General features: G+C 38.4%; 1 protein-coding gene across 2 annotated transcripts in view; it reads right to left on the reverse strand.

Annotated features, from left to right (window-relative positions):
* Nucleotides 1-1,383: 1,383 nt before the first annotated feature.
* Nucleotides 1,384-17,289, reverse strand: part of LOC124299423 (annulin) — a 424,310-nt gene continuing 408,404 nt past the window's right edge. For both annotated transcript variants that reach the window (XM_046752645.1, XM_046752736.1), the window contains exon 10: nucleotides 1,384-2,978. In XM_046752645.1, the coding sequence (XP_046608601.1) occupies nucleotides 2,670-2,978 (309 nt within the window). In that variant the 3' untranslated portion in view covers nucleotides 1,384-2,669. The remainder of the gene's footprint in view (nucleotides 2,979-17,289) is intronic.

The following is a 17,289-nucleotide window of genomic DNA, read 5'->3' on the forward strand; positions in this document are numbered from 1 at the left end:
ATTCGGAATCTTGTTCTGACGGTTTTGTGAATTTTCGGATAACAAATCATATTATGAGAATAAGTGGCAAGCTTCTCTAGCGACCAGTCACCTTCAACTTATTGTTTTCTGAGAAGTCTGAAGTAAAATCAAATAATAGAATTGAATAGTAAAATCAAGTAAATCGGAATTAGTGCCTAGCAGCAGATAATATAACATAACGTTGCATATTTAGAAAGACACTCCTATTTCCTCTCACAGCCCTGTATAGGACTATAGCCGCACCATCCCTCATATTGCCGGCTTGTTACGTTTCGAGAAGATCGTCGGGAGAAATCGTTTGTTCATTGTGTGATTGTAGACTTAAGTTTGATTTACAAACCTTGTGGTGTTTAGTTCTTCGTAGTATTTCTCGTGCAGCCTATCTCGATCTGGAATTATGTTGTGGGTCGTGCCATCTATCACTTTGCGTCATTAAAATAATTGGTTTTACGCAATACCTATTTAAAATACATATTTACAATAAGATGTTGTTTGAATCAATTTTCGAGATCTGAAAAATTGGAAATTTGGTTTACGTCTTCCCTGTAGTCATAGGTATTTAAAAAAAAATTGGCCGATTTTCAGTGATAAAAGTTTCGAAATCCCACGAAACACAACTTTGAGGTTGTGGGATTTCGAATCTTTTATTGCTGGAAATCAGCCAATTTTTTTTTAAATACCTATGACTACAGGGAAGACGTAAACCAAATTTCAGATTTTTCGAAGCCCTATTTAGGGGGGGAAAAAAAAAGAATGTAGTAAGCTCGAATTCCCATGTTATTTAAATGGGAAATTTCACTGCCTTGGAAGCAGTTCTTAGAGTTGACTTACAGGCTTCAAGTTTTGCGTACATTTTTTCGATTTTTTTGCAAACTTTTTCCGCCTTGTCCGCAGGAATTTTCGCAAACACCCTAAATAAGGACCACTATAATCTAGATCGATATGGATCTTCAAGGCTATGGTATGAGCATGTGTGCTCTGTAATAGTAATTGCATGTCGGTAAATTACGATACAGGGAGGGTACAGTCGTAATTATCGGCTGAAACGCGACAGGCTTATCGCAAGGTAGGTCGTTGGTAGTTTTTAATTTTTATCCATTGTCTTTACATGGGTGCATCTTTGATTATTTATAACCATTTTCTCGCACCGCTCAGACACGTCTCACCCCCGCGTAACGCTATTTTCGCGGAATTGTCACAATCATTCCTAAAACATCAACATTGGCATCTTAAAAATACAATTATGCAAACAAAAAATTACAATATATCAAAATTGAATGTAAATCTCAAATAACTCATTTAAAAAAGGTGTCACATGTATATGACGTAATGGCGGAAAGGGTTAAATATAATGAAGGTTTCTTTTTCGGACAGCGATGTATTATTTTTGATTGAAGTTCGAACATGAAACTTTGAGCAAACAGTAGGAGAGTAAATTTTTATCGGATTTATGGTATATAGTGACACTGCCGGTACAAAACTAAAGCTTATTATCTCCAGAGTGACAATATTGAAAGGCATATCTGCTGCGTATGAGCATCGGAAATAAGTCTTTTCGTATTTTTATATTGAAGATAAGCCTTTCTCAATAGTGGTCAATGTCAAATCCTTATTGCACAGCAATTTCCCGTCAATTCTCGAATGTATCCGGTACAGGCTGCTCTAAGACCGCCACAAAGTATTTTTGATTTTTCTTATAAAATAAAATGATGCTAGATTGTATTGCTCCAATATTTTTTTCGTCGATACAATTATTTCGTTTAGAGCTAATAGAATTATCATCGCTTGTGCATTTTCGTCGACGACAAAGGGGCGCGAAGGAAGAGTATCAGTAGAATAGAAAAAATGTACGTAGATTTTGAAATTGTGTCTCGATATCACTACACGAAAAGCGAGATCCGACTTCACGGCGTGTACGTGCGGGAGGTTGTGCTTGGCCTTTTTCCTGATCTCACGGAAAATATTGACTAAGTTTTTCATCATAATATAATTATGGTACTTGGCGGTTTTTTTTACATTTCAGATGTTTTTGAATCCGACAATATACACGGGATATCAGATGTACAACAAGTTACGGCTTGTGGTTAAACAGGCGCAAAGTCTGAATGAATTTAAGAGAATGTTAAAGTACGTAAAGGCGGAGATAATGTAGAGAAATAGTAAATGAGTGAATATGTTCTGGGGAACATTGTAGAAATGTAGAGAGTAAAGAAGTAATACAGGATAAATATACATAAAATAGAGTATAGATATGTGTCGATTGGCGAATAAATACATGTATAATTGACAAAAGATATATTGCAGGGATGTCAATATAATCTTAATGGAGAAAAGTAGGCAAAAGCTAAATAAATCGATATGAATTAATTAAATCAACAAAACCAGAAGCTGTAGAATAAACAGAAAATTGCACCTTGGACGGCAAGCGCCTGCGAACATCGGCATGGCTCTTGATTTGCACCTGATATTTTTCAACGCACACATTAATTCAATTCGTCGTAATATTAAACAAAATATACCGACAGTTTTGAAAATATCGAATTAACAGGTTCTTCATTAAAAGTTTCCAAAAATCAGTGCATTGTTAACATCATGAACCAGGATCCGTCCTTAATCTACTAATTAGTTTATCATGACATCACATGACTTTATTGTACATCGTTGGCAGAGGGTTTGGCAGGATTCACCATGAAATTAATGAAGCCGTCGACATCTTCCAATTCATCAGAGTGAAACTTGGCCGCGATAGTGGAACGCCCTTCTATTCTCGGAGTCATCGAAAACATGCAACTTGCCTCTTCACCAACTTCGACCTTATCTTTTAATTTCAGCTTTAGCTGCTTGTCCAATCCAGGTCCTTCAATCAAAAACCTTCCTCTGTTCAGTGGAATTGGCAAAGGATTTTTGAATGTAGCTATGGCATGCAGTTCCCCACCAATGATTGGCTCTTCCGTGACCTGACACAGAAGGACATATATTACTTTAACTATTCATTTCGTAGATCATTCTATGTAGTATATAATCTGTTGCGATATGAAACTGTAACCTTGGTTAAACACGAGAGGAGAGGTTCTATAAAGAAACGTTCCACACGTTATACATGCGTGAAACGCGAACAGAAAATAAACTTCATTTTGAATGTACACAGATTGACTCTAGGCGATACACAACGTTGTATCGCGATAGAGGTACACTCGAAGACTGACACCGAGGACAGCTGATCCGCTAATCCTCGTGACACATACACACGCGGTTACGGAAGGGTACGTGAATCGCAACATCCTTGCATGAGCGCTAGAGTTCATACGTCACTCATGTCAAGCACAACAAATAGACGCAACATAATCATTTCTTTATCATTGTTCAAAGTGACGCCGTTCAAAAAATGTGGCATTGTTAGGCAAAATCGTTAAAAACGGAGCGTCTTGTACATTCACCACTGCAAAAAAATATCGAATTAAAAAAAAATTCTTAAACCATATAGGAAGCAAGTTTTGGCACCTAGGAAGTCGGTTTTGAACATTTTCAAAAGTATGTAACCTCCGATTTCTTGTAAACATGATCACAGTAGATCTGTCAAACCGATAGTCACGAAATTTATACACATACAGTAGTGCTGAAAAGTATTTCGACAAGATGAAATCCATTATGTTGAAGTTCCATCATTTTTCTTACTTTTCTTTATTTTGACTTTATTTTTCAGCAAATGAAAGTTCATTTTCTACAATTATGTTAAACACTGAATTTCTTTCAATAAAAAATATTGAAAAGAATTGGGCGTTACAGAATAAATAGAACAGGTTCATGGGCTTATAAAGAGAATAAACAGTCAGCGAATTCAAAGATAAGAAAAAATGCTTTAATGTCAATGCGTTTTTACAGTTTGACGTTTAAAACGAAACTATTTCTACAATAATGTTGCAACCTTATTCATTTTATGACATATGAAAGCTTCTATACGTCTTTTATCTATCGCGACTACTAGAGCATTAGAGAAGCATCAAATATGGATGATTTCACCGTTTGTACCATTAATTGTTGGATATTTTATATTTTTTGCAATCAACTCAATTATTATCTTAGTCAAAATACTTCCGTACGCTATTGTAATTCTTTACTCCAGAGCAATCATCTCCATTGTTGCTTTATGGTGTTTAACCTTTTACAGCTGATCTTTACCGGCGATAACGTCACTAAGCGCTTTAGCTACAGCTCCAGGAAAGCCTGCTTAGAGTCCTAATAGCACAGAGACGGGTTACAATTGGATTGAGAATACCGATTTTCTCGAGTTTGCGAGGAGACACTAGGGTAGTCGGGTCCTAGAATATCTCCATACTGGTCGTGAGAGAAGGTTACCTCTTTACTATTAAGTGCACAAAGACAATGAGCTAGATAGCCAAGAATACTCGTGAAAAACGTCCTTCTAAAATATGAAGTGATTCAAATGTATTGAACGTTTCAAAGAGTGTGAAGATTTCGTGACCTTTGAATTTTCTTAAATATGTGGAAGGATTCGTCGGAGAGGGTCAGAAAATTTAACCATGCATGGTTTGCATACTTTTAATTTCATTTTGTGACGTTGCGGTGGGCCCAGCGTGCCGTCATCAGGCAATCTTTCTGTTTCCAAGAGTGCAAGTGAGTTCGTAGCTCACTCGGTAGCATACTTGCCTAGTAACCGCTAGGTCACGGGATCGAATGTCGCTGTTTACATTTCTTTTTTTCGTTTCTTTTTCGTTTCTTCTCCCTTTTTCTGTTTTCCATTTTTTTTTTTGCTTCCTTTGTATAACAGTAGTATAGATATAAGAGTTCTGATTCATAAAATGGCGGCGTACCGACAGAGTTGCCCCGATTCCTATCTTACCGACAGTCAGTATGTTACCTCTATTTTTGCTCGATTTTGCTGACAGACAGTTTGACATTGAAATTTTTGTGCTGTCGTATGAGCAGCCATTTTGATTTTTTTACCGTCGGATAAGCAGATATTTAAAATTTTTACCGCTAGATGGTGCACATTTTATCGACGGAATTATTACCTCCGACCTTACCGACAGTTACTGTTACTGGGTGTTGTCGCAGGTTTGTCGCATGTGGCGCCCCGCCGCATTATCAATCAATCGATATTTCACCGATCGACTCAGCGTTGTATCCAATGTTCGCCGCAAGATGGCCACTCTTTTTATCATGTGGTTGGACGAAATAGAATGTTTCAAAAAATAACAGTTGGATGCTTTCAATAGTTGGTTAAATTTTTTCTGACGAAATGCAGGTCTAGAACTGCGAAATAGTGTGTTTTTATTAGGTAGAGGTGGTATTGGGGTGAAATAGAATGCTTCAAAATAGCGGTTGAATGATTTGAATATATCGTGAAATTTTTTCTCTCGAAATACCGGATGGCATTGTCAATAAACCAGTCTGGGACAAGGGGGGGTGAATCCATAAAAATTCTTCCCACAAAATGCATGTCGAGGCTTGTCCGATGGAAAATTGTAGTGGGGATGGGTGGTATATAGAACGTGAGCATATTCTGATAGTCACTCTGTTTTCATCGTCTCTTTGCGTCGTGAACTGTTCTTACTTGTGAAAAAGGTAACTTTGATTGAAACGCAATGGATCTGACAAAAGTTAACCACGTTAGCCGCCTGGAGAATATGCCGACTAAGAAGATGTCGGAACTCAGAATTGGGGAGGTGTATGACGTCACTAGACTACGACTGGTCAAAACGAAATTCGGAGTACGCGTACTAGCAACGATCAAGGGAAAACACAACGTCTTCTTACCACCGAAAATCGTGAGAGTTCTACAAGAAGATTCTGATCAACTGGTTGAAATGTGTAACAATGTGTAACATGGCTGGGGAAAATCGTCTGCAAATGAAATACCATGGTGGGCAAGTCAACAAGTTTGAATTTTCATGCAGTTATGTACTTTAAATAATCTATGTGATCCCCTCTACTTCTACAAAATTCGTCCGCCAGGGGATAAAAACGGGTATGCAGAAGGTTGTATAGTCAGTCTTCTATCAGCAGTATTTGAGAAAAATCGAGCGCAATATTGCCCTCCTTAACATGGTAATGATCCTAGATGTGCGATGTTTCACAGACCATAGCAAGTAGTTTATACCCAAGGAAGTCGCAGTCATCGAGGTAAACGGGCCGGGCCTGGATTATATCTTTTTCAAGCCACCCGGTGATTCAACAAGCGTACCGCTTGAATGTAGAAACTAATGCCTGGTTCACACAATCATCACGGAATACCATGGAATGCTGGCAACAAATCTCACGAGGATGTACCGAAGATTGTGAGAAAAATGGTGAGAAATGCGTGTTACGTATACGTCAAAGGGGAGGAGAAGAAAGTATGGCTGACGGAGTTCCTCGACGGTACAACGAGGGTGACTAATATGGAAGATTGGTACATCACATCCCCTGCATTGGAAAAATTGAGATGTATGGAAGCGGCACCCTAGCATGACTTAAAGCATGGATACTTACCATCGAATAATATCTGGAATCATGCGGAGAAAGGATAGATTTGGTACGATGACAACCTCGAATACATCCCGGCATGCAACTGCGCCTTTGATAACGTGCAGCGACTGAGAAGTTGGTATTTAAAGGAGTGTACCGGCTCTCTCTTGAAATCCTTTCGTCTGTATAAAGAATTGGACGATTTAAGAGCAATGAGGTCTGAGGATATAGCTCTTTTGCCAAAAGAATTAATCTACACATTCGCATCAAACGCCATTAATGATGTGTGGAACAAACTGCCTGAGAATATGAAAATGGACGACAACATTGCCAGTTGCCGCAGATGCCTCTGGCATTATACACCAAGACCCGACGACGATATCGTGGATGGACCAAATCCTCTAGTAAAAGACTGGAATGCAATCGTTTGTCTAAAAAATGCTCGCAATATGCACAAAAATACCAGTAGAATTCATTACAATTATATTATAGTTTACACATAGAATTAAAATGGAATATTCAATAAAATTATTTACTCATCTAGAAAACAGAATTTATTACAATTATATCCCAGTTTATTCATAGAATTAAAAACGAAATATTGAATGAAATTATTTACGTATCTAGAAAAAATAGAATTTGATACAATTATGCATATATCTTTATAAGGTTTATCAGTTCTTGTAATATAAATTCATCTGGCGGGAAAATGTAAAAATATTAGAAATTTTATTTGCAGTAAAATACACGATGAATAATTGTGAATTTTATAGTTTATTCTTCAAAATAATACCATCATCATCATTATTATTTTCAATATCCAACATTATTACAACAGTTTCATTCTCCCATTATTCTATAATAATTTCTATAGATATATGACTATAATATAGGCTGTTTGGCCTCACTGGAGCAGCCCGCGCGTCTTCAACGAGTTCCCGAAGCTCCTCCAGCGAGAACTCGGAGACTGCTTCGGAAAAGCCGATAATTATTTCTTCCTCCACCTCCTCATCGTCACATCAATCAACGATCGACCAGTCATCATCATCAATTGAAGCAAGGTCTCGAGGAGAATAAGATGACATTTTTTGAAAAATTGATGGTATGTTCGCGGCGAAAAATGTGTAAAAAGAGCAAACCGAAATAGTTTGTTCGTATTATGTTTTGGAAATTAGGGTGGGCCAAACAAATCGACTATTTTTTTGTCACTTTGTACTCCGAAAACTTGGTTGGTAGAGACCTCAAAAACATTCTCTCCAAGTATGAGCTCTTAATTTTAATAGGAAGGTCCTCCGCCTCGCAGTTTTCTATTTTTTTCTTATGGCGAGGAAGAAAAATACATATCTCGGTATCTGCTATTTATAAAAAAAAAACGTATATCATATTTTCGTAGGAAATTGAATTCTCTACAAAAAAGGTCTCTTACAATTTTTTTTGCATACCTCACTGTTCAGAAGTTATTGAAGGTTAAAGTTTAATCATTTTAACGTAGATGTCTTTTGTTTTTATGAACTTTAGAACTCTTCAACAAAAAGTCATTATAATACGCGCAACTCATATTTTCATAAGAAATTGAATTCTCTACAAAAAGGTCTCTTACAATTTTTTTTGTATACCTTACTGTTCAGAAGATATTCAACGTCAAACTTCAATGCACACTATGATATATATATATACAATCTCTTGACAATCTCTTGAAACTATACATACAATGCGCATGCGCGAGTTTTATCGGATGCACGGGCAGGCTGGCCACTCCGAGTTTCAGCTGTCAAACTTTGTTTCTGGCGTCGATGTAGTTCATGCGAATTTTTAAGGCTAGAATCTCAAACAGTCGAGATAGTGACTCGGAAAGTTGATGCTAATGCTCTTTGAAAATTGGCTTTATTCGACTGAAATGAGAAATCTGTTTAAATGTTGGGTGCTTGGAAGAAACGCAGCAGGTAGGTGGGAACACTTTATTTGATCACTTTTATTATTTTGTACATTAGAAATAACAATGAAATTTTTTTCTGTCAACAGGTGATACGGCCAAAATAATTGCATCTCTAATATTTACTATTATCTGCCTATTTAATTTATCACACGTAAAAAGATCATCGCCACTTTCAAGCAACTAAGTGACTTTCTCACTCTCTTGTGATTTCAGGCGGTAATATTGAATTTTATCACTTTTGAAAATGGGACATTAAACCGAATGTTCAAGAAATTCAAATATCACACTATCTGTAACAGAACTGTGAATCTATTTCTTCTCGAGAATAGTTCAACAAAATTTACAAATAGTCGATAGTCAATGTATTTTTAATGATGTTTTAATGATGTTCAATTAAATAAATGACGGGAACCTAATACTCAAATTGAAAATTCAAGTAATATTAGATTTATTAAAATGTTTTCTGTATTTCATGTTAGTGCGGTTCGAAACAAAGAAAGTCTAATCAGAAGCGTAGAACTCAGGAACGTAGATCACATCCTGTGACACAAGTTGAAAATCAACTTTCTCAAACTGCGCCTTAACGTCACAATTACCTTCAAGGACAATCACGTTTTAGAGTAATGTCAGAACATTATTACGAGGATATTGACTTATCGGATTCAAGATCGTGCCCCTTGTTCCATCAAAATAAATGAATATCTAATTTTTAACGAAGTTCACGAAGATTTTTTTCCAAATAATGTAATCCGATGCAATATCTTGTTCATAGTCCTCCGAACATCACCTTGTAACAAGAATATTTGGAAAGAGTCCCTTTGTTGCAGGAACCATTATAAAATTCTTGGTTTTCAATTCGTGCTACTGAATAACTTCTGCGTTTCAGGTTCCATTTCCAATCTCAAAATGAGATTTTTTTTGCTCCAGACAATGCTAATATGAAATGCAGAAACAATTACGCTAAATAGAGATTCACAAGCTTTCAGTCTTAGCGTAGGACCCTATAAAGTGTGTGAAATTGAATTTGATTTTAAGTTGTCGTGCAACTAGCTAGCCAGATGACACCGTCAACTAAAATTGAATTTAAAGACATTTTTAACTGAAATTATTTAACAATTCTAGATTTAGATCGATTCAGTTTGCCTAGCAAAATTCGACCCCACAATCTAATTGAGGACTTGAAAACCTATTTATCTGAATATAATGCCAAAGAAAGTAAAAGTAAGCTTCAAAATAAGATACCAAATTAAATGGCATAAAGTTTGAAAATCAATGCTGGTCGATAATAATGCTTGAATTACAATGGTGCACAGAATGATTCCTCGGTAGAACGAATTGGCGGCAACGGTTAAGTAACAAACTTATCGCTATTGGCTCGATCAAAGTAAAATGATGGGATATTCAGCCATTATCATCTGTAGTATATCCCGCTCTTCAATTTTGCTTCAACTGATGTTAAGAAGGTGGCGATGGCCTGATGAAATTCACTCTGGCACCTGACGTCTGACGGAACAACCAGGTTCGATGGTTATAATGATTGCACCGCTCGAGAAACCAGGATCCTTGCCACCTAAACGTTTTGACCATCAGGTAAGGCATAATTTTCCTCGTATTATCAAAGTTTAAACTTCGAGCCTGCTGAAAAAAAAAACGAATTCAATCATTGAATCCATGTTAAAATATTGTAATTGTCAAAGATTACGTAATTAGAAATTTACCTACATGCTTCCATGCCTGACAAGTTTAGTCCCGCTTTGACAATGAATTATTTCGTACCTGAAAATATTACAAGCTATTATTATCAGACTGGAACTTTTGGTATTTTTGGATACTACTAATTTCCAATAAAATGCACAAAACATATATCGTTAATGGAAGAAGAAAGTTTCTTTCTTCTTTAATCAACCTCCTGGTCACGAATACTTCACAAATAAATCGTTAATGAGACGCATTTTTAATTTTATGTAAATAAAAAATCTGTTCACAATAAACATTGTTTTTACTCACCTACCTCTGTTTGTCCAGGCTCCCACTTGTTAATGACATTTCACATTGAATTTCAGATTTTTTCTTTCAATAAATAACATCCAATTTCTGTATCATTTGATATTTGCGTCGGTTGAATATTTTCCGATATCGACCACGGTATTGCTGAACGATAGTATTCTTAGACAATTCGCGCTACGTAAAAATAAACAGCAACATAACCTCAATCCGCGGTTTTATGCACGAGAGATTTACAGCTCTTGAGTCTTGTCTCATTTTGTGTACGTTGGCCCCCTGCTCAGCAGACGAAAACATCGCCGCGGGGCGATTTCACCGACCAATGAGATTGAATTTTTTGGCGCATGCGCATTGTATGTATAGTTTCAAGAGATTGTCCCCGTATATATATATATATATATATATTGTAACGTGGCAGTTCGGTTAGGCCTGCCCGTTACAAGAGACTCCCTGAACCCTGGGCGAGATCTCGGAATCAGGGTCTAGAAAATCGAGTCGCGGAATAATTTCAGAGAGCGCCAGAACTGGAGTCACGCACCCGAGCTTCGACAGGGACGAAATAGAGCATTGCGACCCAGATATTTCAGGCTTTTGTTTTTAATTTTTTTTTCGAGTGCACCGGCTACCCTCCAGTGACCAACTCCAACACCGAACATCTTTCGAGGCAAGGCGAAACCACGACGATCTCGCGGGAAGGACACCGAGGCTGCGGAGGGGGAGGCAACGCAGATCCCTGCAGCGAGGGAATCCAAGGCGGACGCGATTCCCGCTGGCGGCCGGCGCGCCGCAGCCTCCCCGCTCACCCCGCTTACGCCCAACCAAGGCAACCGCGAGGTACCAGCTAGCGACGAGGGAGCACCACCCCGCCCAACCCCAGGACTACGTAGAGCTGCGCGGGAGACGACATCGCGATCTAGCCTTAAGTTCTGCGCCGCGTAGAGACGACAGGTGCGCGGCAAGTTGCGCAATCCCCAAAATCGATGACCGATCGATTGTTGCGCATTCTTAGGGTGATGACGTCACGAAAAATTAGCGCGATGAGATCGGCGTTGCGACCATCCTAGATCACTCTAGTTCTGGAGCACAAAGAGGCAGGTGCTCTTCGTTCGCGGTAGTTGGTGTTCATTAAGAAGTTTTTTTTTTCTCTTGGTTTGGTAGTTCGTTGCGAAAAAGAAAAAAAAATATGAGCCGGCACGAGGGAGTCGGACCGTTTGTCGCGTGGATGTGGAGCGGTAAGCGTTGTTAACATTCTCGCGATCGAATTTCGAGGGTAATTGAGTCAAGGCTGATCCGATAAAGGGTAGCCGTTTTCTTTTGTTAGTTTGCGTGTCGAAAAGTACTCGAAATTCGTTTGCCGATTCTTTTGCTTGGTGACCGTAGCCTGAGTTGCGCGTAAGAGAGTAACGTTAACTTCGGGGAATCCAGAAAATCGAGTCGAGCCACGGGTTGAGCCGAGACGTTATTGTCTCGAGCTTGAGTGTGACCGAAGTCCGTTACACGGGGTCAATTCACGTCATCCGGCACATCTTCGATTATCGTACAGGTCGCGAGCAATCACGGGGAGCATTCGAATTCGCGACTGCGGCCCGCCGTCGCCGAGGAAGTGAAGCTCGGGTGCGTGCTGATAAGCGTATGCGTTTTTAGAGGAGGATCGCGGGTGTCGCGACGAGCCTCGCATCACTTTAGTTATTTAATATTCTTTTTAGTTATTTAATATTCTTTTTTTTTCTTTCTTCTTTTTTTTGTTTGCATTATCAGTTAGTATTAAGTTGGCGATCAGCGCCATTGTGTAGAGGACGTTCGCGGGCAGCGCATCGAGTCCGATTTTGTTTTTGGTTTTTAGGAAGTAGGATATTGTTAAGACGGCGACTAGCGCACGTAGGCCGTAGAGGTCTCCTAGATTTATTCACCTTTTTTTTTTGTTTGTTATTATTTTTTCCTATTTTTTTATTTTTATTTGGGGTAGTTCTACCTTTCTTATTTAGTTTAGGAAAAGTGACATTGTAGTCGGAATCGCGAAGGACAACTTGCGTGGTCGTATTATCATTCTTTTTATTTTGTTTTATTATTTACTCTTATTTCTTTTGTTTTTGTTTTATCGCTGATGAGAAATATATCATTGGGATTTTATAGTAATTTAGCCACATCACGTGTTGGCGTACCTGTGTTGCAATTCTCTCGACCCAAACTTTACCCCTCCCCTCTCCGCGGTACTGAGCTACCGAGCATATAGTCGCGGTGTGTCGTATTAACGATTTCGAGGCGTGTTGATCACGCCAGGCGCCCAACAAACTTCGCGACATTGTTTCAGATCAAGGATACCTCGCCGGACGCCAAATTATTGTGCACGCGGTACGTTCCCGGTTATTTGCTCCGAGTAACCGAGGTGCAGAAAAATCCACGTCACAATATATATATTGTGACGTGGTATTTCGTACCCCGTGACTTTATTTAATTATCGCATTCCCCTAGGTACAAATATCGCTAAAAATAACGAAAGCACGTCTGAGGCCAATACTCCAAAAATGAACGACTGATTATCTTTAAGTTGAATTCTCTTTACTAAGCTAATTGTATGCTATTTTCTAATTCTGTAATGCTCTTCGAGAACCATCTGCGAGACCTTCGCGTCAAGATACTAGGACACTGCCTGACAGGGGTCACGTACCAGCTCAACATCAACACCACCGACTACAGACGAACGAATACCGCTGAAACCACTCCCGATGGATGCCTATCTAGTTGTCGAAAAGGGTCGTGCGTGATGCACAAACAGCACCTCCAACTATTTGAGACTTATCGGCTAGGAGCCGAACCACGAACGAATGCTTCTACCGCTCGGATGTATCGTCAGGCGGCGTACAGGGCTGTGCGTTAAAAACACAGCAAAGCCTCCCGTCGACGATACTTATCAGCCTGGAGCTGAACCGACCCTAACATCTACTAAGTCGTTGACTATCTAATAGAAGACGGTTTTCTCTTCACGAACCGTCTTATCGAAGGACTGCGGCGTGGAATAGGCTAATGATATGCTGACCACGTGGATCTGGTGGATCTAGTGTGGGGATCCGGGTTGAGGGCCATCACCACCAGATCGTTCCGGCATGAGGGCTTCAATGAGCGAGGGCCGGGATGCAGCGCCGACGAAATAGCTACAACGGGGAGTACCAGTAAAGCAAGGAGTGAGTTACAGTCTGTCGCAAGTCCAGGAGACCGGTGACGTAACATTGCCGCACACCTCAATATCGCAATACCTGAGCAGTATGACCCCCCCCCTCTCACCAACGATACCGCATAGCTGAAGGAAAACATCTCTAACCACCTTCCGACGTCCCGATACCTCGATACCTGTCGTCGAGGGAAAAGAAAAACAAGCGGCGAGGGATTATCGCCGCCTATCCGTGGACCAGGCCACGCGACCTGCTGGTCCAATTAAAATACCGCAAATTTTAGGAAGAATCACGTGACAGCAGCTCGACGAAAATCAGGATCGTCGCTCATCTCGTCACTCTACGTTCAGTTACTGATACTAACAGACGTGTTCCTATTATCGCTACCAAAGTTCGTCGTACCGCTATTGTATCGCATCCATATCGCATTCTATACCAGTTTCTATCTTCTTTCACGTAAGTGAGGTTCCTTTTCTATTTTGTGAAGCCACGAGATTACTTGCAATATATCGTACCTTTACCTTTATCTCTTTCTCTCTTTACCTTGCAGTTGGTCTGCTTGAGCCAATTGGGCTCGCATCTTTTCTCTTTATCTTGCAGTTGGTCTGCTTGAGCCACCTGGGCTCGTACCTTATTCTCTCTCATCTCTTATCTTGTCCCTTTCTCTGTCTGATTGCAAGTAACTTCGCGACTGATTGACTATTACTTACGCATTGTAGTGACTATCGCTTTATCTTATTATGTTTCTCTTCTGGAATATTTGACTGTCTAATATCGCTGTCTAGCAGCGCGTTCCGTTGAAGGATCAATTTTTATCTTAGCTATTGAGCGTTGCTATTTTGTTATATTTTCTCTGATTAGTTATATCTGTCTCTTTACCTATTACCGTTGATTATCGTATCTTAGTGAGTGTACCGCGGGAGCGATCTTACATCGCTGCGCGGTCCCGCTCGTCGTTCATTTGACATTGGAGTATTGTGCCGTATCGCATAACATCTTTTTCATTATTTTCTTCGCTAATATCGCTGATCGTAGTTGTCGGTAGTCTATTTGGTTTGCCGTACGTTGCATATTAATTATCTTGAATATTGTTTGTCTTATCTTGAATTGCCTTTTATCGTACCGAATATTATCTCTCTTTCTCTCGCACTTACCGCAAACTATAGACTACGTATTATCTGTTATTCTCTATACTTTATGATAATTTTCTATTTGACCTGTCACTTGAATTTACCTTGTAATTCATAATTCCCTGTCTGCCTATTTCTGATTATTCTGGTAATGTGATAACTATTACAATTGTTGTATTTCGCATGTGTTTATAATCGCTTCTCATATTTTATGATTTATTTACTTACCGCTTAATTTAAGTACAGTATATCTTTTCTGTTCTGCCTATCTATCTTAAAACCGTGTTAATCATTACCTTTAGTATCGCGAGCTTACGCATATTTCCCGGTTATTCAGAAAACGTTCCGTTAATTGTTAACTCTCTCGCTTAACCTTTCTCTGGCTATAAATATTGTTAATTATCGCATTTATCGTACTTGTATCGCCAACTCTTCAGCTACTTGCTTGTCAGTAAACTTATCGCTTCTTGTTTAATATATTTGATATTATTCCTGCTTCACCTGTTTCTTATTTTATCTATTGGATTCGACTCCGCCCCTCTACCATTATCTTGTCTCTCTGAGCGAACTGTGCAAAACCGTCGTAGAACTCGACCTTACCTTTATCTATTACCTTTACCTTTACCTTTGTCTTTTTCTCTAATTATCTATTTTTGACGCATGTGCGTCTGGCGCCCAACAATCGTATCTTTCTTCCTTAGTATCTCTCTCTATCTAATTATTTAGGTTAGCGACTGCGCCGTAGGGTAACCAATTATCGTTCTATCGTTTTTACCCTCAAAAATCAAAATTGGTTACAATATATATATGGGTAGATCCATTACTTTTCGACCGCAGCCTGCGGGCTTGGGTCAGCGATTCGGTTGCTGATTTTTTTCAAGAAAATAGGTTAAAAAAAGACGATTCTCCAAATTTCAGCTTAATATAAGAAAATCTGGTGGCTATAGAAATTTTTGAAGTTTCTAATAATTCAATTTTTTAGTTATTTTTACGATTTTTTCATGCGAGCTCTATAGGAATTAAAGACTCGAATGAAACGGCATTCTCCTTTTCTGACCTTGTATTTTTAAGAAAAAAATAGTTTTTTACTCTAAAGCGAAATCCACTTTAATTAGGACCCTTTTCATGAACTACTATTTTAGCAAAATTTCGCATAAATTTGAAACGCTGCCAAGTCAAGAATTTTCCAAGTAGACGGCCAATCGACGGCTCAAATTTTTCGTCCAGGTATATTTTATCACTACCTACACGAATTATTATTAATTACCACGTTCCTTTTTATATACGGCCTCGCAAAACCAACTGATTTCTGAAAAATCGCTGTTTTCAGATAGCTGTAACTTTTTTCTATCAACTCGAAATCGTATGAAATTTTCAGGGAATATACTTAATTCTATCCCCAAATACCGCTGGAAATTTCCAGCTAGGAGTTGAAGTTGTTAACGAGCTTTGAATTTTCAAAATGTTCAAGTTTCCCACATAATATTTCATATTTCATGGCATTATCAACGACTTCTTGAATTGCACGTAGAAAATTTACACTTGTCGATTATTAACCTAAATAAAAAAAACATGAAGAGCTTGCAAAACTACATACTAAAGTAATGTTATAAAAATATGACTTACATCCCTATAATTTGTATCGCCTTAAAAAAAACTCATAGACTGCGAGAATAGGATATTTATAGTAGTATAAAATATTTTTACTTATCATTCGTATTGTAATTATTTATTTGAAATTAAATATTTGTTTCTTTGTGTCCCATGAAGTCATACTCATTTCAATACTTGTCATATGTATAGTTGATAATGCCATGAAATATGAAATTTTATGTGGGAAACTTGAACATTTTGAAAATTCACAGCTCGTTAACAACTTCGACTCCTAGCTGGAAATTTTTAGTGTTATTTGGGGATAGAATTAAGTATATTCCCTAAAAATTTTGAGCGATTTCGAGTTGCTAGAAAAAAGTTACAGCTATCCGAAAACAGCGATTTTTCAGAAATCAGTTGGTTTTGCGAGGCCGTATATAAAAAGGAACGTGGTAATTAATAATAATTCGTGTAGGTAGTGATAAAATATACCTGGACGAAAAATTTGAGCCGTCGATTGGCCGTCTACTTGGAAAATTCTTGACTTGGCAGCGTTTCAAATTTATGCGAAATTTTGCTAAAATAGTAGTTCATGAAAAGGGTCCTAATTAAACTGGATTTCGCTTTAGAGTAAAAAACTATTTTTTTCTTAAAAATAAAAGGTCAGAAAAGGGGAATGCTGTTTTATTCGAGTCTTTAAGTCCCATAGAGCTTGCATGGAAAAATCGTGAAAATAACTAAAAAATTGAATTATTAAAAACTTCAAAAATTTCTATAGCCACCAGATTTTTTTATATTAAGCTGAAATTTGGAGAATCGTCTTTTTTTTAACCTATTTTCTTGAAAAAAATCAGCAGCCGAATCGCTGACCCAAGCCCGCAGGCTGCGGTCGAAAAGTAATGGATCTACCCATATATGTTCTATGAAGTACTCACAAAAGTAGAAACTCGTTGAAATCTTTGGGTTT

The sequence above is a fragment of the Neodiprion virginianus genome, chromosome 1, assembly GCF_021901495.1.
Source record: "Neodiprion virginianus isolate iyNeoVirg1 chromosome 1, iyNeoVirg1.1, whole genome shotgun sequence".
Lineage (NCBI taxonomy): Eukaryota > Metazoa > Arthropoda > Insecta > Hymenoptera > Diprionidae > Neodiprion > Neodiprion virginianus.